The 24,977-nt window shown below is 42.5% G+C and overlaps 1 protein-coding gene across 1 annotated transcript in view; it reads left to right on the top strand.

Moving 5' to 3' along the window:
* The window catches only part of strn (striatin, calmodulin binding protein), a 69,800-nt gene that overhangs the window by 42,042 nt on the left and 2,781 nt on the right, over positions 1–24,977 (top strand). Inside the window, exons 3-16 of the mRNA XM_038734083.1 lie at positions 3,605–3,678; positions 5,854–5,938; positions 11,686–11,856; positions 11,998–12,133; positions 12,309–12,471; positions 15,486–15,599; positions 16,912–17,055; positions 17,166–17,302; positions 18,344–18,519; positions 18,692–18,739; positions 20,510–20,631; positions 20,727–20,894; positions 22,274–22,414; positions 24,196–24,297. Coding sequence (XP_038590011.1) covers positions 3,605–3,678; positions 5,854–5,938; positions 11,686–11,856; positions 11,998–12,133; positions 12,309–12,471; positions 15,486–15,599; positions 16,912–17,055; positions 17,166–17,302; positions 18,344–18,519; positions 18,692–18,739; positions 20,510–20,631; positions 20,727–20,894; positions 22,274–22,414; positions 24,196–24,297 — 1,781 coding nt within the window. The remainder of the gene's footprint in view (positions 1–3,604; positions 3,679–5,853; positions 5,939–11,685; positions 11,857–11,997; positions 12,134–12,308; positions 12,472–15,485; positions 15,600–16,911; positions 17,056–17,165; positions 17,303–18,343; positions 18,520–18,691; positions 18,740–20,509; positions 20,632–20,726; positions 20,895–22,273; positions 22,415–24,195; positions 24,298–24,977) is intronic.

Genomic DNA, 24,977 nt, shown 5'->3' on the forward strand with positions numbered 1-24,977 from the left:
AACCTAAAACCAGCCTTTGGTGCAGCTGCCTCCCTAACCTGTGGAACAACCTGCCATTCCACGTCAGAACCGACCCAACTCTCTATTAATTTAAATCACTGTTAAAAACATCTCTTTGGCATTTCCTTCGATTAAGAAAGTTATTATCCCAGGAGATCATTATTTATCATATAGTGTATGATATACTGTACTCTGTTTAATGTTTTATTGCTGTACTTTTACCTTTTTAAAGCACCGTGGTCAACCTTGGTTGTTTTAAGCCTCCGACATACTTACTTTTTAACAATGCGTAGGCATAGACAGGCGTCGGCGACGTGAAAGCCATTGTTCACATACTTGCCTGTGTACTTTGCGAGTACCTGGAGGATTAAACGTGATTCCACTAGGGGGCAGATCAGGGCCGGATCATCCCTCACCAACACCGGATTATCTTCCTTGACGTCATCTGAATTTGCCCAACATAAACAAACCAAACATAGCGACACTCGAGCAGGTCATGATTTGATTTAGACACCACAACAATCTTGGTAATTGCGGATGAGCTCCAGGAGTTTTATTGTTAACATTCCTCCATAAATCTCCTTTTTTTTAAGTCTGCTGCTGATATTCTTTTTCTGCTGCGTTTAATGGCGGTTGGTAAACCAGCTGCATACCGCTACCACCTGGGCTGGTGTGTGGAACAGGAGTTCACACTGCCCCCACGTTCATGTGCTGAATTGCATCTTGTGGACCCGTAGCGTTAATTTTTAATTTCTGGAGACTTCCACAACCTACGCTTCAATGGAACGCAGGACAAGCGTGGCAGCCATCTTGCATATGCAAATACGTAGTTATAAGCAAGTATATTAGTGGGTTTAGGTGCGCTGTATAAATAAAGTTGATATTTATATTGTAACGGCTCGACACCGGCTGTGTCGCGTTGCCTTTCTAGACAATGCTCTGCTCCCCAGAGAACACGAGGCGAGTCGGTTTTTTTGAAGGAAGCTGCATCAAGCAGATGCAACAGAGCAAGTAATCCGGGCAGGAAGTCAGACACAGAAACAGCATAGAGAATCCAGTCTGGTTTCAAAATAAAACACCGTGTGCAGACTCCTGATCGATCAAGCAACAAACACAATTAAAACAGACAGAGTTTAACGACGTAGCTACTTAACCAAGGTGAAACACAAAAATCAAGCACTAATTACCAAATCAACTAAATAGGAAGTCAGCAAAATCAAGAGGGCAAAACTGTCCTGAAACATTTCAGGTGGGATTTATAGCTGCACAGAGGAGCAGGATGTTTTGGTTGTGTGGTTTAATTTTATCTGATGTCTGAATATTCTTAAAAATAAAAAAATCAGTTGTTCTTTGAAAGGGTGTACTTGTGTTATATGACAATAAAAGTGTTTATTGCAGTTATTTCTTGTACAATTGTATAGCGCCCCTTCAAAAGTAGTTATCGTGACAGGCCTATATTTAAAAAGGCTCAGTAATAGTTTCTATCAAAGAAACAGGAGGGAGGTAAGTAGAGCATTTGTTGGGGACTATTTTCAGCGGCGGATGAATCCACACGTGGTGCTGTAGTGAGTGTTTGGAGCAGCCGGGCGGTGAATGTGGGACTGAGTCTGAATAAACTACATGGTGATGAAAGAACATGCAGCTGAGTTTATAATCTGAATGAGGAATTTAATGAAATTAAAGTGACTCTGATAAACACCATCAGTGTGTCAGTGTGATATTGATCCGTCCACCTCACAGAGCAGCTGATCCGCTTATGGAATCATTAGTAATAAACCATATAATCTGGCGACGGATTTCATGGTTTGGTTGTCTGAGTGTTTGACTGGCAGGTCTGGATGATACTTACTGAAGTGCGTGGAAGAGGGGGGTTGTAGGGAAAAAAGCAGTCATGAACATATCAGAGTGCAGTCAGGGGCTGTAACACGTCTTTGCCACATCACATCACATAATGTAGACCGTTTAAAGCTTCAGAAACTTGGACCTGAGTGAACAACTGCAGCTTTGTTGGTTTAGTGTTAGCAACTCTTTAAAGAAAGGTACCAGTGTTTTTTATGCCGCTATAAGAAACTTGCAGAAACTGACAAAAACTAATATCATGATTCATTCTTGATTTTGTCTATAACAATAACTAGACGATATTCTACGTCCTTCAAAACAGGGCTGGGCGATTAAAACAATAACAATTATTATTGATATACAATTTCCTTTGATATAAATATAACAAATTATATTCAATTAAATTCAAATGAATCACAAACGAATCAGCACTTAAATTTTCCCATGAAGATACTTAATTTGTTGAGGAATTAAAATTTTATTTAAAGGTTCAGTGTGTAATATTTCTGAGGATCTATCTACAGAAATGCAATATAAGATCCATAACTATGTTTTCAGTGGTGTATAAAGACCTTATATAATGAACCATTGTGTTTTTATTACCTTAGAATGAGCCAGTTATATCTACATAATCGCGGACACCCCCGTCCATGGATGTCAGCACCGCTATCAGAGTATTTATTTATTTATATTTTTTGCTGCTATCAAAGCACCGTAATCTGGCAGCGGGCCAGATATTATTGTTGGCGGGCAGTTTTGGCGAGGGTCCATAATCACAGAGAGAATGAACGTGTTTCACTTGTCAATGTTTGTATAAACTTTATCTAATGTGTGGTTTAGAATGGACTGTGGTGCAGAAACAGTGACAGTGTTTCACACTCTTGGCTTACATTGTCCATGTTTTCTGTCAGTGGCCAAGTCACAATAACATATGGTTTTACTGATTAATTAAGTAAATATCATTTCTTAATAAAAATACCTAAAGAAACCTCATTTCTTGAGTGGCTACTCTCTCCTGTGTCCAAAGAGACACCTTTTTTACTGTGTCAGCCACCGTAGCTGTCCTACGCTCTTTGAAAGGTTAGGGGGCAGTGATAGACCGGATAGATTGTTGCAATTCACAACCCTCGCCACTAGATGCCACTAAATCTTAAACACTGCACCTTTAAGTTTACTCATGTATAATTTTATGTTGAAAAAAGATTTTATCATCTTCCATTAGGGTTGGGCCGATAGACGATGCCGCTGTCCATTGGCGATGACTGACAGACATCACAACGTTGAGCAGGCATTGTGATTATCAAAAAATAAATAAAAATACCACCATGTAAAAGGTTTTAATCACCACAAACATTATTATTATAAACTTTAAATATGCATTGCACCTTCCTCGGAATTCTCTTCTCCCTAAGTCTTGCATTCTTCTGCTTGTTTGCGGTGCATACATGATGCAGTGAATGTGCTTACAAGGTGTTTTGGAAAATAGTATGTAAGTGACGTGGCCTACATGTTACTGCACACACAAATTAAAAAAACAACAATTAAGATAAGTTCGTAAACGAGACATGTCGCACACATCAAAAACATTTGCAGCTGATTTCATCAAGCATGCAAAACCACCCATGTGCTCATTATGACCCACAACAAAGTCTGTGGACGACTACTAAAGTCTTTCACTGAAAACATGTTCAAGAAAGACATAATTTAACTTTAAATATGTTGTGGAAAGAAAAGTAAAACTGTATTGTGATGTGTTCACCCTCAGGGCAAAATACCATAAGCAGAAATATGGAACAGAACTGATCCAGGGAGAGATCAAACCTCCAAGTTATGATTCAGGTAAGACAAATCTCTCTACACTTTCTCTCCTTTTGTTGTTGATAAACTGAAACAGGGCAGTTGTTTCAGGGACAAAATGAACATGTGACTTGAAAGAAAAGTCATTGTACTGAATCTTTAGGAGGAAAGTTCTGTCCCGTTAAGACAGCGGTTCTCAAACTTTTTCAAGTCAAGGACCCCTGAAGTGACACAAATTAGACCATGGGACCCCCTTTGATAAGGTTTTGTCCCATGGTCCCCCATCTGATAGGATTTATCCTGCTCTGTCTCATTATGGTTGGAATTATATCAAAGAATTGCAGTGCGTTCATTTAAATTATGATTTTATGATATTATTTTGCCTGGACCGCACTTTGAGAGAACCACAGAGACACTGTGTTTAGGTTGAAGGAAAAGGTCTGCTTGAACTGTGGGCATATGTTCTTAAAAGTTCTCAATTTCGGAGGTTAGAACTGCCGCACCTGATAACCACTAATAATAATGCCTTACATTTAAATAGCGCTTTATCTTAGATACTCCAAGCACACATGGGATGGGGACTCATCTCAACCTCCCCACCTGGGTGATGCATGGCAAGTCCTTAATGAGCAAATCCTGCCATCTTGGTAACGCCTCCAGGCAGTTATTTCGGACTAACAAGACTGGGGGTCCAACGAATGTTGAGGTCAAGGGCAACTGGACATGGTTGAAGATACTAGAACACGTTTCGTCCCTCATCCAAGAGACTTCTTCAGTTCTGACTGACTGGTAGGGACACTCAGCTATTTAACCTCTAGGATCATTAGCTAGGATCGTCGATACCGCTGGTTCATTAGTGCTCTTGGCTGTGGTAACGACAGTCATCATGGTCGTTAGAGCCACCGGTGGCCAAGTCTGAACGACCATCGTTGGTATCTTCACCTGAGGCCAATAGGTTATGTTTGTTGAGTTTCCTGGGAAGTGATGAAAGGGCAGCATTGTAAGTGGGGGATAAGTGGTGGCGTAGACCCCCTCCTCTGTTCAATGACAGCTTCTCGATCTCGACTATCTTCAACCAAGTCCAGTAGCCCTTGACCTCAACCTTCCTTGGATAACTATGACCTGGATGACAGAGAACCTTCACAGACAAGACCAGGGGTTGGTTGCCCAGGTTTTTTTCTTAAGTGTGACACTTAAGTCAATTGGCTTAATATGTTTTCCTCCTTGGCTGTTAAAAGCTGACTTCCTAGTGGGAGCGGCGGAATAACTGCCATCTTTGTCCTTAAGGACTTTCCCTAAAAGGTTTGTTTGAAGATTCTAAAAGTGGCAGGTCTCCTCTATCAAACGTCTCTGACGGCAGCCATTTATGCCAGAATGCCCTCCAAACATCAGCTTGAGGTGGAGAGGAAGAGAAACATAGAGCCAGTTACTCCGGGGGAGAATTAGGAGGCCAGATGGAGAGAGCCAGATTGGGAATTCAGCCAGGACACCGGGGAACCCCCTACACCCCCTATATAAGAACCTGAGCTCTGCAGATGGGCATCTTTAGGAAAGAGTGGTCATAACCCGGATCAGAGAAACTACAAACAAGGTGGTGCCACCTCCATGTGGTCCGGTGCATTGGCAGGGACCTCGGCTACAAAAATCTCTACGTCTACGAAATGTGATTAGTCTTCTCTCCGGTGAGGAAGAAGCTGGAGTGTAGGACGTTGGCTCGTGGCAAATACGTACAGTTGGGGATATGTTTATGCATAGCAGCAGCTCTGTAACCAGTGGGCTGCTTTCCTGGAGGTGACGGGTATCAAAACCACTTCACCTCAAGGTCACACGGTCCTCGTCAGCAGATGGAGCTGAGGTTAAAAATGTTCTTCTCTTCATATGTAGAAATGAACAGTTTGGCATGAACCTGGATGTATCTAGTGAGGCCGACATTCAGCTTCGCCGCTCTCCTCACTTTCCTTTGAGTTTTTGTGTTGAAAGGTTCAGCATCTGCTCAGGGCGCCTCTTGGACGCCTCCCTGTGGATGTGATCTGGACACGTCTGGCTGAAACACATTCTGGGGATTATAAATCCCATCTGAGACGTTGTCAGGAACCCCGGGGGAGGAGCTGGAGGTTGTGGCTGGGGACGAGGACGTCTGGGCAACCTCTCTTTGGGAATTAATGAATGGATGGATAGAAATACGTTGGTGATTCATTTTTTCTCTCTCTCTCTCAGATGAGGGGAATGACAGCGAGGCTCCCAGTCCTCCAAACAGCAGCCATCAGCTCAGCTGGAAACAAGGACGCCAGCTGCTCAGACAGTGAGTTCACACACACACGAACACACAGACTAATTTAGACTTGCACAGCATCATGGGACTGCAGAGTGTGTGTGTGTCAGAGTGTGAACAAAAAGCAGAAAGTCAATCTTCTTAACGGAGATTAACACTTTTAATGGGAATCAAACAGACTAATCCACTGGGACCAGTTGGAGCTGGGCGTGTGAGTGTGTGTTTGTATATTTGTGTGAATTAGCTGTGAAGAAGCACAAAAGTCATTTTCCAGGATATAAAAAGATGAGCATTTTAGCTTTTAACTACACATGCATGTTTACATTCCTGCCTGCTAGGGGTGTGACGAGATTAAAACGTTAAAAGATTTCTCTCGTGAGACTCATGCAATTCACATTTTTCACACGCTCTCAACTCCACACATCATTTTTCTCAAGCAGTGAAAAACAACTGTAAAACTGAAAACGTCAACTCGCGGAGCAAATCAGCTGATGTGAATCCGGTGTACATCATGTTCGTAATTACTTGAACCCCCTCTCGCACTGTGAGTTAGTGCGGACGTGCAAAAACAGAGGACTTTAGAAACGATGAAGCAGACGCCCACGTTTGGCTCTCTGGTTGGGTCTATTAAAATATCTTGCACTGTGCAAATAACCCTTACAGCCTACACTTGTACCGTGCATGTCGCGTTTACTTTGCGACGACTCCCAGTCTGTTTTCCACCGCCTCCGCCACTTTTAACTCCCGTGTTCCATTCAGTAACCGTCCCAGCTCGTTACTGGTCCATGCTAAATAAAATCTGGTGTGGTTCTTCATCTGTAGTACTTTATTGTTTCGCCAAATCGTCTGTAACTACAGAACAGACCATCTGCTTCATGTTTACATCACATGCCCAGTGTACATGAACGGCCACTAGATGTGCGTTTTCAGTCGTTTTAATATAGACGGAGATCAACTTTGATACGCAGCTAAAACACTGGTGTGGACGGAGATTGAATTTGTTTTAAAACTCTGTTTTTAAACAAAAACGGAGTTGTGTGGATGGAGCCTTAGTAGACTATAGTAATAATTAAAACAATTATTCATTGTTTGACTTTTATCCAAAACGACTTACAATTGCTATATATGTCAGAGGTCACACGCCTCTGGAGCAACGAGGGGTGAAGTTTCTTGCTCAGGGACACATTGGTGGATGTCATGGTGGGAATCGAACCTCGTTCTCTCACACTACAACATTATCCACTGCACAATCAACACCCCGTGTTTTAAAGAGGTGGTATTATATTTGGCTTTTTCCCTCTCCTTTATTGAGTTATATAGCTTTTTTGTGCATGTAACAGGTCTGCAAAGTGAAAAAGGGAGTTCCCATCTCCCACAGAAAACTCTGCTCTGAACTGCCTGAAAACAGCTGGTTTGTAGTCCAGCCGCTTCCCTTTCATCCCTGTGACGTCACAGGGATGAAAGCTAAATGCGCATCATAACGCTCGCCAAGCGGCTACTCCGACACGCCCTCAAAAACAGCGGTGGAAGAACAGTGAGCTGCAGCACACAGCTCTCCTCTCCCTTCCAAACACTAGCTACCCTCCAGGCAGTCAGTGGACATAAAGTTGTTCCTGTGATGTAGAGACAGAGCTCAGTTAAAACTTTATGGATGAAAGATACTTTTGTTACAGATTAATAACTCACCACTCTGAAACTCTCGCTCCAGTCTATGTTGCCAAGCTGGTCGGCAACATGTACAGCTGAAACAAAGCCTGTTTGCTTCTCACTGACCCGCCCTTCTCTGCTTCTGATTGGCTAGTAGTAATTAACTCAGATCATTTAGAGACAAGATGTATCACTCCGTAGCTAAAACGAAGCCTTCAACACAGGCTGAAAAGAGGAGCTGCGGTAATGTGCAGAATGACAAAAATATGGTGTTTTTGAAAATGAAACCATGGAAACCTGTTCTGGTACAACCCCTAAATAAGATTTTGAACCTGAAAATGAGCAGAATACCACCTCTTTAATAAAATTTAAAAGTGAATTTTTGGATAAAAACGTTGTTTTAGTTCTGCTACTGGAATTAGCTCTCATCCCCTCTGTGCTCCCAGGACCCCCGCTGCTAAACTATTCCCGTATTCCAGTGGTCGACAATAGGTGGGCAAAGCTGACCCGCCAGCAATAATATCTGGCCCGCGGCCAGATTACTTTGACAGTGGCAAATAAATAATAATTATAGTGGCTGATGCTGAAACAGATCTCGGCAAAAGTTACTCACATAATCACTTCCTCTTTAGTCATTGTGCCTGTAAAATAAAAGCGTGAGAAAGTTTTTTGCAGCAGTATTTTATGTTTATGTTGAGAGCTTTTACTTTGAAAAGTTCTGGAGGAAATGGATGTTGTTGTTGTTGATGATGTTCTGGCCCGCCATCTAATGACTTGAAAAAAATTTGGTCCGATGCCAGACTTATTTGCTGACCCTGCTGTATTCTGCTCTGGATCTGATTGGCTCAGCAGCCACCAACCCGGTTCTGCACGCATCGAGTCGTCCACCCTGCCTCTAGAGCTGCAATGATTAATCAATTAGTTGTCGACTATCACTCCAAAAAAATGTAAAATTCACTGATTCCAGCTTCTTAAATGTGAATATTTTCTTGTTTCTTTCCTCCTCTGTGATGGTAAACTGAATATCTTTGGGGTTGTGGAAAGCACAAGACGTCATCTTGGTCTTTGCGAAACACTGATCGATCGATCTGATTTACTGGACATTTTATAGACCAAACAACTAATAGATTAATTGAGAAAATAATTGACAGATTAGTCAACTTTGAAGATAATCGGTAGTTGCAGCTGCCGAGCTATCTGCTCCCTTCAACCCTGCAATAAATATTCCTCTTTTAACTAACTTCTCCCTCTCTTAGTCCTGCACGCCTAGCTGTAACAAAGTATTAATAACTTGCTGTTTTACCACCAAAGCTTCGAAGCTCAAGAAATTGTGCTTGTGTATTCTCTTAATGTGAGCCGCTCACATATTATTTGTTTTCTGAATGTGTGTGTTTCAGTGGTGGCTGTGTGGTGACAGTGAATGGAGGATTGTGTGGAGGCGTTGATGCCTCCTGCGATCGGAGAGGCTGGTACAGAGTGAGGGAGGGAGGCCGACCTTCCTCCCTCTCTCTCTCTGTGAACAAACACACTAGATGCTATTCAGAGTAAACGCTGTCCGTCCGCTGAGGATAGAACCTCTCGATTTAACGCTGATCTCAGGTCAGCAGGGCTTCTCTGGTGTCCTCGGGTGAAGGTACGGCACAGAGGTTAGTTTGAACTCCTTCTGAGTAGATCTTTTTAGGCCTGTTGATCAGTTCTGATTGGATATTTGGAAGTTAAAGTGGGTATTGAGCAAATTTAAAGAAACTTTACTTCTTTGCTCATGTTTGGTGCAGTGAGCGTGCATCATTCATGATTAACCAAAGCTCAGAATCAACCAGGAAAGTCTTGTTTTTGCTTCATTGACAATAGAGAGCCTGAGTCCCTCCCCCTTCCACTGGAAAAAATATGTGCAGTAGTCAACGAGAGAGACAACTACTGTTTTGATCCCGTTTGAATTGTGTGTTACACACGTTTATCAGTTAAAAAGATATTTTAAAAGAAGTCAAAGTCGCAGTTTGTTGTAAGACTTAAAAAATAGGTAATAAGAAAGACCACAAACCCAGAGTCGGCTCTCTATAACCGGAGCTTTCTCACGAAATAAATTGCTAATGCTAACATGTCCAACAGCTTGAGTGAGAGGTGAAACTCATTTGAGTGCAAGGAGTGTTAAAGATCTACGAAATCAGCGCCTCACTTACTGTCAGTTGAGCAAAAGTAGAACTTACATGACAATTTTCATTGCAAATGTTCGGTATTTTTCTCAGACGCCTGGCTCTGTGTGTGTCTGGTCAAACACAGACCACAGGGAGGACACACAGTGGGTCTAAATCCACAGGCTTGGTGGCTTTGCCCTTTTAAGGGATGCTGCTCCATTGATATAATCGTGGTGTTGGGCACCTCAGCGGGTACAGCAAGACACTGAGAAACAGAATGAAGAGGGACGTTCAGGGCCTGCTTGTCCTAGTGGGATTTCTGGATGTGTATGAGCTCTGCAGCAGAATGTGACATTGATGAAGGTCTCTGGTAAAGTCACAGAATGTTTATGGAATACCAGTATCTTATATCCTGGTCAGCCTGATTGGAAATGTGTCACTTTTTGTTGTTTCTTTGTGTATCTTTTAAATGTTCGTTTTCCTTCAAAAGCTTTTATTTCCTCATTTATTCACGTACAAATAAGTTCCTCCCTCTGACATTGGACATATAGACAAAGTTTACATTACAAGGTGCACAGAAGTAATGTTAGGCTCTGGGAGAGTTATATATCATATATTTATATATATATATATATATATATACTGTGTATATTTATATATCAACAAAGTCCAAGTCTTCATCGTGTTTACAGCCTTTTTGATTTATAGTCAAAGTAACTGAGTTGATGTGCTGTTTGACGTCCTTTGTGAATACTATGAAATCCATCGATTTGCATCTATGAGTACGAAATTTAGCCAGTAAAATAAAAAAATTTGAAATAAACAGCTGACAACTTCTTAGACATGTACATGTGTTTTATACTTTAAAATGTATCTTAAGTTTAAAAGATACGTCCTTAATTTTGTTAGTTGTAAGTAAATGATCGAGTCTTATTCTTTACCATGTAGACCGATATCTTGCTTTTTGAGATTATCGGCATCGGCCGATAACTGCACTCAAAAGGCCGATATTTCGTCCTAAATGACAGCAGATCTAATCTAACAGCATTACTGGTGAGCGTTAAATACACAGTATATAGTTAAACTGTTGAGAATAATGCAGCTGCATGAGTCACGTCTGACAAACTGTAACCCACTCTCCTTTAAACACCAGCAACGATCTGAAACCTACAGCAGAAAGGATGTTTCTGTTTAATTCCTTAATAAAACTTCCACCTAAAACAACACTCTACTGGCTGACATAACACGTATGTTAAGTTGTACTCTGCATGGAAAAATGGTTTTATACATGATGTTCTTTGTTTTGATATTGGAATTATATACATCCTGCTCTCTAATTATCAGCAGAATACCACCTCTATCAGCGGCAATTGAAAAACCTGTATTGGCCGACCACTAATGTTAGACGAAACTCTTCCAGTGTGAGGATACATGTTCCAAAGTCGTGTAATTGTCACCACAGGGATGCAGGGAAAAACAAATGTTCCCTACAGGAACGTGCACTGAAATATTCTGTATATGTATCTCTATAAGCTTCCACAGAGTGATCCCCATTCTGCCTGAGCTCCACACAAAATGGATGATAATAAAAACAAACTACACAGTAGTTTCCACAGTATCAATAAAAAGTCAAACAAAAAAACAAGCCAAATATCAAAGTTTAAAAAAATCAGTGAAATGAAGGTGGACCACAGAAGCTCATCATCAATCAGCTGAGAAATAGCCTCATTTTACCATTATTTGTAATGGAGCCGGTCTTCTTTGTGCAAGCAGAAGAGTCGCCCCCTGCTGGCTGTTAGAGAGGATGCAGGTTTAAGGTGCTTCAGCTTCACTTTTAGACTTGAAGGTTCCTGCTTGTGTTTTATACAAAATATAATTTTATTAGTTCACAATGAAGCGTGTTTAAAAGTTAAGAATAAGATGAAAGAAATATTGATCCGTGAGCCGCTTTAACTTCCCCTCCGCTGTGTCTCTTGTCTCCGTCTCCACGCTCAGATACCTGCAGGAGGTCGGATACACAGACACCATCCTGGATGTGAAGTCTCAGAGAGTGAGAGCGCTGCTCGGTCTGACCGGAGACTCAGGAGTGAAACCTGCAGAGAAAAAACCCGAACCGATGGTCAACGGCACAGAACCGTCCTCTCTGAAGGACAGCGGCATGATCAGGTACGAGACGACACTGTAGTAGAGTGTAACAGTTGGTTACTGGCGGTTGGAGGAGAAAGAACAACCCCAGCCCTACTGTATGTGCAGGGCAGGAATGGACTAGTTACTGACTCACCTCTTGTCTTTACTTGCTCCTCCCAGTAAACCCGACATGTCGGACTCGGCCACCGTTCTGGAGGCCTTTAAGTTTATTGAGAGCGCTGCGGCAGAATTCAGCGACGAGGACGAGGAGGAGGACAGCGAAGGAAGGGACAAGACCATCTTAGACCTGGCTACGGTAAGACATTAACACAGACTGGACTGTCCCACAAACCAAACAGGACAGGTGTGTCACAATAAAATCAGAGATGCAGGTCTGTTCCTTTGCTTTTTGTGGTTTTACGGCTCCGCCTGTAGCTTCTCTGTTGGCAGACCAGGAAGTCAACAGTTTTCCTCATTTTTTTTCCTCACAGATGGTGAGGAAGAAACAGTCTTCCACCCCTTCCTCCACAACCTCTGACCTCAGCGACGACCCCGACACCGAGGAGGCTCTGAAGGGTTTTGATTTCTTGGCGAGTCCAGACGAGGTGGATGGATCACCTGAGTCCAGGAGTGGGGAGGACAGCGGAGACTGGGGTGAGCAGTGTTTCCCCTAGCACTGTTGGGAAAAAACACAGGCAATTTGCTTCTCGCTCGTCGCCTCAGAAGTTAAATTCATTTCAACTTTATTCGCGCAGTGTTGTTCCGGTGTTCCAGTGTTGTTCCGGGGGTTTAGTGGCTCCTCCAAACTCACATGTCGTCGTAACGAAGACGGCGTGCTGCTAGCATCACTTCAGCAAACTCTCAGAAGTGCAACCACATCTGCAAGACGCAAACTCACTGTAGATTTTATGGCTGAAGTCAGATATTATGTTAGAAAAAATTTAAAAACAACGGCAGGTCAGGCTTTGGAAACAAGGAGGAGCTCTGCCAACGTCACTTTCTGGACACTTTCTTCTTTGTCCCTCGCTATTATCTCTTTCTTCCTCCACTTTACAAACAGCGCCAGCACAATCACGTCGTGTTCACAGCATAAGCACGATGTGCGACAGTAATAAATGTCTGTGCTAAACAATGTGCTGTATAGTTATATGCATTAAACGAAGCCTCGATGCAAAGAATTTGTGTCAAAGCATTTTAGTATTATATTTAGGTTTCATCGATTTAATAGATGAATTCTTTCAGCCCTATTTTATTGTTGATATACGGTGGGGAGTCTGCACGGGGTGTTTTATTTTGAAAATTGACTGGTTTCTCAGTGCCGTTCTGTGTCTGACTTCCTGTCCGGTTCATTTGCTCTGCTTCCGTCAAAAATAGAGTGGCAGTGAATATTAAACTTTAAAAGAATAATAATCGCAAATCGAAACGTAATCGCAATATCTGGCAAAAGAAATCGCAATTAGATTTTTTCCCTTTTTCATCCTAACATACACTCCCAAATTGTGTCTGGGGGATACTACCCCCCCACCCCCCTCCTGCCTCTGTAGAGCAGGACACAAACATCTTATTGTAAAAGAAACCAAATGGGGTTTGTGAATGTGGCGGCACAAGGACTCTCCTGCACCAACACATTTCCTCTCTCTATATATAAAACTGTCTTTATAAAACACAGCTCCCAGCTGGTGACCTGGCTGCCCCCTCCCCCCACTTGTTACTTAGCAACACATTCAGTGCCATTCGGCCATCGACAGAGAGGATCCCCCACGCAGTTCGTGACTCAACACTTCACAGTCCAGATAGTTGTAAAGCAGTGCTGACTCAGCGCTGCAGGTCTCAGCACACACTCAGTTTACAAGGCGTTACAGCCCCAGAGGTTTCAAAAGCCCAATCTTTTTTATTTAGAGCTGTGAAACAATCATCTGGTGTTGCAGTTGTTTCCCGTCACAGACTGATAATAAAGCCAGCTGAACACAAACACAAAGGACGGCTGAAAACAGTCTGTTTGGCTGCGAGCCGCCGCGTTATGAAACACATTTGTCATTTCTGACTCTGAAGGCGTTTCTTCTTGGACCCACGCCACATCCCTCACACCGGGGCTACCGGGACGGATGATGAGACCCGTTGTTTGTCTCAGCTCGCAGTTATCGTGGCGGCAGTCGGTTCCTGCATCTTTACATCATGTGCAGTTTATTCTCATCACCATTTCAGCTGACAGGGAAAGTTGAACCTTCCTGAAGTGACAGCAGCTAAATCTGAATCTCCAATTACTGTTTTCACACTCACGACACCTACAGCAGAGGAGAGTAACGGCAGCAGCAGCAGTTCAGGGTTCTGTTTTGTGGTGTCTTCGTGAGAAAGTGTTGCTCTGTGTTAACGTTTCCCTTCCAGACCTGCAGAGAGTTTATTTCAGCTTCATTTGGACTCCAGCGGTTATTTTTTTTCATGATGTTACTTGTTGAATCTCATCCTGTTTCGTCTCGTGTCCATTTGAGCCTGTTGTGTTGATGTTCCTCTTGTTGCTCTTTGTTGCTGATGTTTGGAGCCTCAGCAGAGTCAAAATGATTCATGAAGAACTCAGTGTGTTGTGTTCATTAACACAGTTTCACATTGCTAATTAGTTAGCAATTATTAGCAGGAAACACTTAGACAATAGTAATATTGTCTGTGTTACAGGAAATTATTATTTTATTTCAGGTCATAGTTTTGTAGTTTTGGCCTCCGTTTAGCTGCAGGAGGTTAAAGATTTCTTTTGGGAAGTGAAAATAAAGGAGTTTTACTGGAGTCACGAGGTGGTTAGCCTAGCTTAGCATGAAGACTAGAAGCGGGGAGAGATGGCTAACATTCAAAAAAACACCTACCAGTAGGGCTGAGCAATAACACAATAATGATAATTAGCACGATATAACTCAATAACAACCTAACAAATGTTAAATAAATTTTATTAATTTGAATAAAGAACGAATTAGCGCCTAATATTCCTATTAAGATATTTATTTGTTGAGGGAAAGGGGCTGAAAACAGATTCTACTTAAAATGAACTTGAAAAACATATTAGTTTATCAGAAAGTTCTGAATGTTCTGTTCTGCCTCAGATCTGTGAAGTGTTTGTTCTGACCAGAAAGAAAAGTTTAAAAACACAATTAACTTACACTCAGCCTTTAAACCTGAAAGAAATAATGATTTCACTTTGATCCTGATAATAAATGATATTTTGACATTTTTGGCCGTATCGCCCAGCTCTGTGATGAGCACCTCCATTTGGACAGAGACATGCTGCTAGCTGTTTCCTCGTTGCTTCCAGGCTTTATGCTAAGCTAGGCTAACAACATCCTGTCCCCAGCTCCATGAGATTGATATTGATCTTTTCAGCTACTAAGAAAGTGAAGAATGTGTATTTAAGTGTTGATTTGAAGCCGCATTACTTTTTGCCTCGTGGACTGGATTTGTAAAGTCAAGTTAAGTCATTATAACCGTTACACCTTATTTTATCTGAGTGGAGTCTCCTCAACACCAAGTTATCGGAACTGTAAGAAACGACAACAGAACCAGGTTTTAAAATAACAAAGAGAAATCTTTGTCAAAGTTTATGTACTGCAGTGCATCCAGACACTTACAACAGGTTTCTACCCCACCCTCCTCCTCCTCCTCCTCCTCCTCCTGCTGGCCTGTAGAGAAGGAAGAGCAGTCTCCTCTGGGTGAACTGGCCTGGGACGTGGACCAGGGACTGATAGCCCAGCTCAAGGAGCAGTACAGGAAGGAACGCAAGGGCAAGAAGGGGGTAAAGAGTAAGTCCTGCACCGGGTCCTGCAGCTCATCCTCTCTCCTCACTCCTTTTTATTTCTGCTGCTCTGTCTGTCTTATTTTTGTGCTTTTCTTTTTCCTTTCACTTCATCAGTATCTGGAAAGCTGATCAGCTCACAGTTCGCTCACATTACTGCTGCTGAAAAATACTTTTTAAGTGAAGTTACTCGTCTGCAGGGTTAACGTTAGATCTTTTAATGGCTGACACGTGTGTTTTTAGTGTTAAATCTGCGTTTCCCGTCTCTGACACACACACACCAGCTTCTGATGCACCAGGTAACGTTAGTTCATGAAAGTAGCAGATCAAACCCTGCAACAGCATTCGTATGGAACTATGTTTGTCATTATGTTGGTTGAGCCATGTCATTAACATCTATCCATCCTTTTGAGGTCCTGCAGTAGAGTCGCCATCTAGTGGCTCCATAAACTACAATGAGTAGCTCATTGATTTTGTGAAATACTGGTTTGCACTATTTGACCATTTGTGTCACACAAAGTGGTGAAAAAATAAATGACGAGCTGGTGACACCTGTACTGTCCGTGTTTACAGGACTAAAATGCTGCAGTCTGTATCGATACGAAACATCTTTACAAAAATCACACTACAATGAAGTTTAAAATCTTTTTCAATGAAAATGAGAATTATTATGTAATATATTATCATTACCTCAAATACTGCAAATCATATTGCAGTTGTAATATCAGTCAAAAGTATAGACAATGAGATCTTTTAAAAAAATTGTTCAGCCCTATTTTAAAGTATGAAAGCTTTACTCATATCTAGTATTGAACCATTAGAGAGTTTAAAGGTCTGCCATCCTTCTGTGTGTCACAGCAGCAGCAGTGGGCTTCACCGTCGACATGATGGGGCAGTCATGCAGTTTTCTGATATTGATTAATCATTATATCCAGTAACAACATCAGTGCATTTCTAATATCCCTGTTTGTTTCCTCGTGTCTTTGAATGCTTTGGTACTTTTCATCTGTTTCTGTCATTCCAGCCTGCAGAGATCCACATTATTTCTGGGTTTACTGTCGCTTTGTTTCTCTGGTTTGATTTGCCTTCATCTTTTCTGTTCAGTTCTCTGCAGAGCTGCTGCTGCATCCATCCACTGCTTTATTTCCATCCTTCATGCTGATTTAATTATCATTTTTCTCACGATATGAACTTTTGTGACTCCGTTTGCCTTCACTTTGCTAATATCTGTTTTTCATCTTACTCTTCAAAACTCCCCCGCCTTCTCCTGACTTCATGCTTCTGTTTGCTCCTCTGATTTTTCTCTCCTCCTCCTGCAGGACCAAACCGGTCTAAGCTCCAGGACATGCTGGCTAACCTGCGGGATGCTGAGGAGCATCCCTCCATGCAGCCGCCCATGATGCCCCCCTCCCGCCCCAGTGTCCCCAGACTCAGTGAGCATGAAGTGGGGCGCACCGAAGACGGTAACCTGCCCTCCTCACTTCACTTCACTTATTTGAAAACGGTTTGAGGAAACATGTGTCACACAGTGAGTCAGGTGTCTTTAACCCTGCTGCCTGTTTTGTCTCCGTAGAGGCGATGACTTTCCTGCCGTCGTCCGGGAAGTCGTTCATCCTGGGCAGAGTGGACGAGGCGGTTTCTAACGAGCTCGGACTGGGAGAACTGGCCGGACTGACTGTCGCCAATGAGGCTGACAGCCTGGCGTATGACGTGAGTAAAATCAGAGAATCAGAGGCAGAAAACACCAAAAACTCGCTAGCAGTCAGAGCTCTTCAGGCTATATCTCCTCTGTTAGATAGAAACATCTAACAAAAAATGAAAAATCACGTTGAAATGTTAGTGCTAAAGGAAGCATGACTATATGGCCCTCTTTGTTCTTCCTTTCCTTTTTTTTATTATTTAGCTTTTTATTTAAGCATATAAATAAAACAATAAAAAAACACACTTTTTTACTGAAGAAACTAACAAGATCCAAGATGTTAGTTGGTGATCTGTTGATAGGTGGACTGTGTTTCCTTTGGACAGATCCAGGTAGCTTTTTCTCCCTGTCATTATGCTAAGCTATGCCATGCTAACCACATATGAGAGTCTCCTCCTCTTCTGAAGGGTTTTATTTAATGTTTAAGGCTTTTCAATTTTATTTACCTGTTTTTTGTGATATAATTTGTTTCAAATCAGTGTTACATTTCAGCTTTTAGATTTACTTTTTTTGAGCCACACGTTCGCTGTGTCTCTCCATGTTTCAGTGGGACGGCATCTTATATTTGGGCCAATAAGTTATTTAGCACAAGAGTCGACAGAGCATGTCGGCCACAGTAGCTTCTCCTCTGCGTTTGCATAGGGAGGGCTGAGCGGTTACTGAACCATTGGTTGCAATTCATAACCCTCACCACTAGATAGATACCACTAAAACTTACACACTGAACCTTTAAGTTAAACTTTCTTCTTTATTTATCCACCTAATTCACAAGATGGGATTGCAGCAAGGGACCAGCAGCTCAAGCTGAGTGGCTTCTTTTTAAATTCTAGACGCAGTCTGTCTTTTCTCAGACACAAAAATAAAGACATTACCATGTGTATTTGGTACCGAGCAGTATAAGATGTTGGAATCCATTTGTGTTGGCACATGGTTTGTTGAGAGCATGTCAGATTTCCTCTGACTGCTTTTGATATATTTGATATCCATTAGAGATGTCTGGTAGTTTTTTAAACAGTAAAGCACCATCAACATACCCTTTCTCCCTCCCTCAGATCACCAATAACAGCGACGCTCTGAGGAAGACCTGGAACCCAAAGTTCACCCTGCGGAGCCACTTTGACTCGGTCCGGAGTCTGGCCTTCCACCCGGTGGAGCCCGTCCTGGTCACCGCCTCCGAGGATCACACACTCAAACTGTGGAACCTGCAGAAGACGGCGCCCGCCAAGAAGTGAGTTTAAAGCATGACTTTGATATTCATTCATTTACCTGCACAGATGTGAAACAGGTCGATGTTAGACACTGGCCTTTATTTCTATTTTTCTTAATATATATTTGATCATGTTTTATTTTCCTGACGTGTGTTGATGCTGTAAACTCTGCTCTCGCTTTTAATCTTCCAGATGTGCTGCTTTAGATGTGGAGCCCATCTACACGTTCAGAGCTCACAGGTGAGATCCTGTTCACACTCAAAAGTGCAGGTACGGGACAAGAACAGTTCTGTACTTACAGGTACACTTTTGAAGATTGTTCCCTCAAAGGTACAATAATGATCTTTAAGAGGCCAGAGGTGCACCTTTAGACTTACAGAAAGGGAACAATGTGATCTAAAATATAAATAATATATAAACTAATCATTTTATTTAGCCTAAATATATAACTGTTTAATAGCAAAAGCAACATTTCAGAAGAAAAAAATTAAGAACTATTAGCCATTACAAAACATTTAGTAAAATAGGTTTCCACCGTTATGAATTCCTTGGCCGCAAATGACTAGCTCAGTGCGATAAGTGGCGTTCTCCATTGAGACGGGTTCGACTCCTGTGAGTTCTCTATTCATCTTTTTCTGTTATAATGGCAACGAAAGCTCTCAGGGATTTCTTCATGAATTTTATGCTTTCTCCTTTTATATTAATGTTTGTAATGAAGACTAGAGAAAACCCATCTTCCCTAGAAACGTAAACATGAAGGTAATATTAGAGGGTGACTAATATTAAATGAAGTTATTGTGACCAGATGGGTAAAACACCTGCTGTTTGCAGATGGTCTACATTCTGAAATAATGTAACCCTACAAATACATTTAAAAAAAACGTCCCCTGAAATGTGTCTGGATAGCAGGATAGGATTATCTAACACTCCCTGCTTAAGACACATTACATCCACCTCCTAACTGCCTTTTCTGCTATCTGTGATGTAGTCACCATGAACTGCGCTTCTAACCACAGGTCCGGAGCTCTAGTTACTATTCTGTACTATGCAACTTAACCACAGTGTTTGCCAGCCAACTAGGGTTTTGGGAACTGCATAGTCCAACCAAGGAAGTCACTACTGTAGTTTGCAACGATGCTTTTGGGAAACGCACCCGAGGTAGGGCTGGACTATATGGTCAAAAATGTTATCACGACAAAAAGTTTCATATCTTTCGATATTGATAATTATCACAACAAGAATCAAATTGTTTTTTGTTTTGAGTTTAAAGGTTGATTTCTGCTCCTGAGTGAAAGTTGAAGAAACCTGATGGTTGATTGTGGTTTAAACTCTTTCTGGTCAAACAGTTGTTTTATTGTCCAGCCCTAACCCCAGGTTGGTTTTGGTAAAGTCCTGGATGCTTAAGGGATAATGATGATGTTATATGATCACAGTCAGATTTAAGCCAAGACAGCATAATATTCCTGTTTGACAGCACAGAAAATAGATAAAGTGTTGTCCTATGGTAATTATTAATCTCTTTGGAAAAACTACTCTGAATCTCTGAACTATGTCTTTATCCAAATCACACAAATTTAGGCTGTTCTGTATCTTCTTTGGTAATGATTGTAATAAATAATGTAATTTTTTTTCATCGACTCCCTCTTTGACAACCTGCACAGTTCATCTTTGATGTGCTCCTCCTTATTACACATGTTTTTGAGTTGTAAACATACTGTGATATCTTTCTTATAGATATGTTTAACAGCTCAAATTATAGGCCAGGGGCTGCGATCAATTTTGGGTAAATTATGTGGAAAAAAAAGAAGTAAAAATCTGGGATTAATCCCAAAGGTTTGATCATAATTTTAACTTTAATCTCGCTCGTTAAAGTTTTATTTTAAGGCTTTAATGAAATGGCAGCGGAGTCTACTTGTTATTATCTAGAATTTTGGGTTTGTAATGTTTCGCAGGAAGTTAAATAAGGTCCTTTTATTATTAAATTAAAAGCTGTTTGCCTTCCTCGTGTAGTGGCGCTGTGCTGTGCGTCACCATGAGCTCCAGTGGTGAGCAGTGCTTCAGTGGGGGGGTGGACGGTACCATTCAGAGCTGGAACACACCCAACCCCAACATCGACCCCTACGACTCATACGGTATGTCCCAGCAGGAATTTAGCTGTTGCAGAAAAGTAATTTTTGACACCTCCACGTTTCCTCACTCGTCTCTCGGTCTGTCCTGGTTTTGGCAGAGCCCTCTGTCCTGCGGGGGGCGCTGTGCGGCCACACAGACTCGGTGTGGGGTCTGGTCTACAGCTCGGCCCACCGTCGCCTCCTCTCCTGCTCGGCTGACGGGACGGTCCGGCTGTGGAACGCTGCTGACGTCTCGCCGTCCCTCGCTGTTTTCAACGAGAGAGAAGGTGAGAAACTGCTCATCAGAGGAGGAGGAGTCTCAGTAGCTTGGTTTGTTAGCCGTGAAGTATTTATAACCTTTACCTTAGTAATACTGAGGGCCAGATTTCCTTAAGCTCTGCATGAGTAAAAACGTGTGCAAACTTGATATCACCAGCAAATTAACATGTAGGCTGATCTACTAACGGTGTGCACGCAGAATGACGTCTTTCAAAGGTGCAAGAAAGCACCTGTTGTTCATTTACTACTTTTGCCTTAATGAATATGCAATTTGGGGCATTTCAATTTTATTGTGCAAAGTAATGGTGGTGGCGGCGCAATGGTGTGAGAGACCCGGGTTCAATCTCCCACCTCTGACATAAATAGCAATTGTAAGTCGCTTTGGATAAAAGCGTCAGCTAAATGAATAAATGTAAATGTAATGGGAGGGTAACATGCAAATACATTTATTTACTACACGCAATGTGATCGACCAAGCCTAAAAGCAGTTTCATGTGAGTGCAACAGCTGAACTGTTTAGTATCAGACTGCAGCTGATGATTCTTTTCATTCTGGATCAATCTGCTGATAATTTCCTCCATTAAATCTGTTGATTGATCAGTTTGGCCATAGTAACCCAGAGCCCAAACTGACGCCTTCACATTGCTTGTTGTTTCCAAACCTTAACGTTATTAACAAACATCATGGTTATTACAATTATTCAGAGAAGTAGTAAATCTTCATGTGAGAAGCAGAAACTCTTTACAGAAAAATGACTGAAATGGTCAAAAGAGTCAACGTTTCTGCCAATCGAGTAATTGATAAATGGACCAATCGTTTCAGCCGTCCTTGTATAAACTGTTTCATTTATAACAAAAACGTCAGATTCTTTAAACTCTTTCTATGTTTTTTTATGTAAAGATTATAAAGTGTAAAGTAACTAGCAACTAAAACTGTCAGATAAATGTAGAGTAGAAGAAAGTGGAGAAGAAAAAACTGAAAACTGAAAATCCCTCCCAGTCAGTCTGTGGGTCTTCCTCTGACTTTTTTAATTCATCAGGAAACCTCTAAAACTAATGATTAGGGCTGCACCTAACCTGCACCTTGTTTTCCTCTGATGTTTATTTTTTGGATTAATCAATAAATGATGAATAACATGTGAAAATTATTTTTAAAATGCTTAATTAAAATTGGTATTTGCTAAAGAACGCACAATGTTTCTTATAACCTTTTTTTTATATCTTTAGTTTTCAGATTTGAAACTTTAAAACATGGAAATATTACAAAAATCTCAAAACAGACAAAAACATACTCAATTTATAGATTATGGATAGATTTCCTATGGTTCCATATTTAAAGTCCGTTGTTTATGGGGAACCAGCTGCTGAGTCTCTGCTGTCTGTGTCAGAGCTGGGAGTGCCGACCTCAGTGGACCTGGTGAGGAGCGACCCGGCTCACATGGTGACGTCTTTCACCACCGGCCACATCGGACTCTTCAACATGGAGACGCGGCAGCTCGTCCTGAAGCTGGAGTCTGCCGGCACGCCAGGTAAGTCAACCCACCAATCACAATCCAGATTTGGTATTTGAAACCCCAGCCATCCATCTTCCAGCTCTTGTCCGGGGCCGGGTCGCTGGGGCAGCAGCTCCAGCAGAGAATCCCAATCCTCCCTTTCCCCGAGCCGCATTAAAAAGCGCTGACTGGGGGATCCCAAGGCGTTCCCAGTGTGGGGATGTAATCTCTCCACCTTGTCTTGGACCACCTCAACTGGCTCCTTTCAACGCAAAGGAGCAGCGGCCCTACTCCGGGATCCTAACAGATGGAGTAGGATGTAGCTGCAGCACTGGAGGCTGCAGTCTCAGGACCCACAATGCTAGGACCGGAACTGCATTTGTTGGGCCCTTGTTTACTTGGTACTGCCAGCTAGCTGTCAAGAGCTATGTTTTTCTTGACAGCCTCCCGAAGCCCATTACCCTTACCCCAACCATCACAGGGTGTGTGCCTAAACCTAAGTAATTGATTAAATGCATGTCGACCAGATATCCCTTCAGCTGCGAGCAGACAGGGTTAACCTCCTTCACGTACTGCAGCTATATAACATGGCACGGATGACTTGACTTCTCACTCTTTCTTTAAGGGAGACACCAGCCCCCCTCCTAAGAAAACCCATTTCAGCCTCTTGTACCCGCGATCTAGTTCTTTGGGTCATGACCATAGCTGGGGGTAGGTGACCAAAAGGTTAGAGAAGCAAGCTTATGATTAGGAGGTCGTCGACGGGATAAATCTGGGTGGGGAAAGTGAACAAGCGGTGCTCGGCCCTTGAGCAAGACCCTTAATCCCAACTGCTTAAAGCCTATTAATACTTCTGGGTCGGGTCAACGCTGTACTCAGCCGGCGGTGTGGGCTAATTGCCGTCGTGAGCATTTATACTTGTGCATTGGTGTCTGCGTTGCAAGTGACACAAGAATAAACATTTTCAGAATAACCTCCGGGGTAATCGCTGCTAAGTGAGTTTCCAGGCTGAGGTGAACACATAGTGTTTGAGAAGTTTGGTGTAGGCTACTACAAACAATGGCGGCAGAAAGTGAGCGGATCATGATGGCTGATCGATGTTCAACAGCAGTTACTAATTACTGAACACAGAAACGAGACAAGGCGTCGGAGGAGACGGGATGCACGACCTTTGAACCAAATGTGCAGGAGGAAATGTGATGCTACCAAGCCGACCAATTACAGTTCTTGCGGTCTGCGTGGTCCTGACGTATAGCTGTATTGTTGGCGATTAGCGCGTCAGGCTACGGGGTAGAAGTATAAGTTGAACTTGAGCGGGCAGCTTCCAGGTGTGAATGTGCAGCTGTGCGCTTCCTCTCAGTGAAACTTCCCTGAATGAATAAATAAAGCCTAAGAACATCTTTCAAAACATCTCACAAATATATAGTTTCATGTTTAAAAGTAATTTCCTCAAACAGCAGTCAAACAGGAGGAAATAGTGTATTTGTTGGGGACAGATGAATCCACATTGAGCTCTAGTGAGTGTTTGGGGCAGCAGGACGGAAGGAACATGTGACCCAGTGCAGCAGAGAGGCTCACTGATAATTAATAATAGTTAATAGTTTCTGTGGTGTAGAGGAAGAGGAGACACTCAGGACTCGTTAGGAGATACGCTCACTGCTGGTTTCAGTCTTTTCATTGAATTTATTGACTGTAAGAAACTTCTCACAAAGTGTTTTCAGTCCTGGTGCTCTGACTGTTGGTGTTTAATGCTAATGTTGTCCTTCTCACGGCCAACCCCCCCCCCCCCCCCCCACCCCACCCCACCCCACCCACAGAGGCTCCCTGCAAGATTAATAAAGTGCTGAGTCATCCCACGCTGCCAATCACCATCACAGCTCAGGAGGACCGGCACATCCAGTTCTTCGATAACAACACAGGTAACACACTGTCGAGGAGGAGGAGGAGGAGGAGGAGGAGGAAACACTGAAACCATTTCACCAAGTTATACTATTATATCAGTAAATGCAGTGACCTCGTGCAGACTACACAACTGTCAGCGATGGCCGTGCCGTTCACATTACACAACTTGCCGTCTTGTGACGGGAGTCTTGAAGTTGTTGTGGCGTTCTCACTACGTGACTGATCGGTGACAGACTACACAAGCTGACAGCAGCTGTGTCACCCGACGCTGGTCTCCAAACCGCGTTTTGTCAAGAAAACGTGTGAAACGGGAAATGATGTGAACCTGCACACGAAACAGCTGCTGTTTGTTATTAGAAAGATAGCAATTATAAAGACAGAGTCTGGGTGAAAGGATGGTAGCAGGTAGCAGGGATCGTCTGAGCTACAGAGAGAGCTGGAGGGCAGTAAAAAGTGTTTTGCAGTGAAAAAGTAGCTGCCTGCTCTCATTGGCTGGATGTGGATGTTGAGTCGGCCGACTCCTCCAGATATTTGGCTTTCTAGATATCTGGCAGACGTCGGCAATGTGTCAGAAATGTTTTGGGGAGCCGTTTTGATGCGTCATTGAGTCTGCAGAGTTTCTCCTGTTGGACACTTTTACAACTAACTGCATGTTTTTAAATGAACAAAACATGTTTGGAGACTAAACTTGGTAACG

This window comes from Micropterus salmoides, unplaced genomic scaffold (assembly GCF_014851395.1).
Source record: "Micropterus salmoides isolate LMB-PRFRI ecotype aquatic unplaced genomic scaffold, ASM1485139v1 Ms_hic_scaffold_1, whole genome shotgun sequence".
NCBI classification, from domain to species: Eukaryota; Metazoa; Chordata; class Actinopteri; order Centrarchiformes; family Centrarchidae; genus Micropterus; species Micropterus salmoides.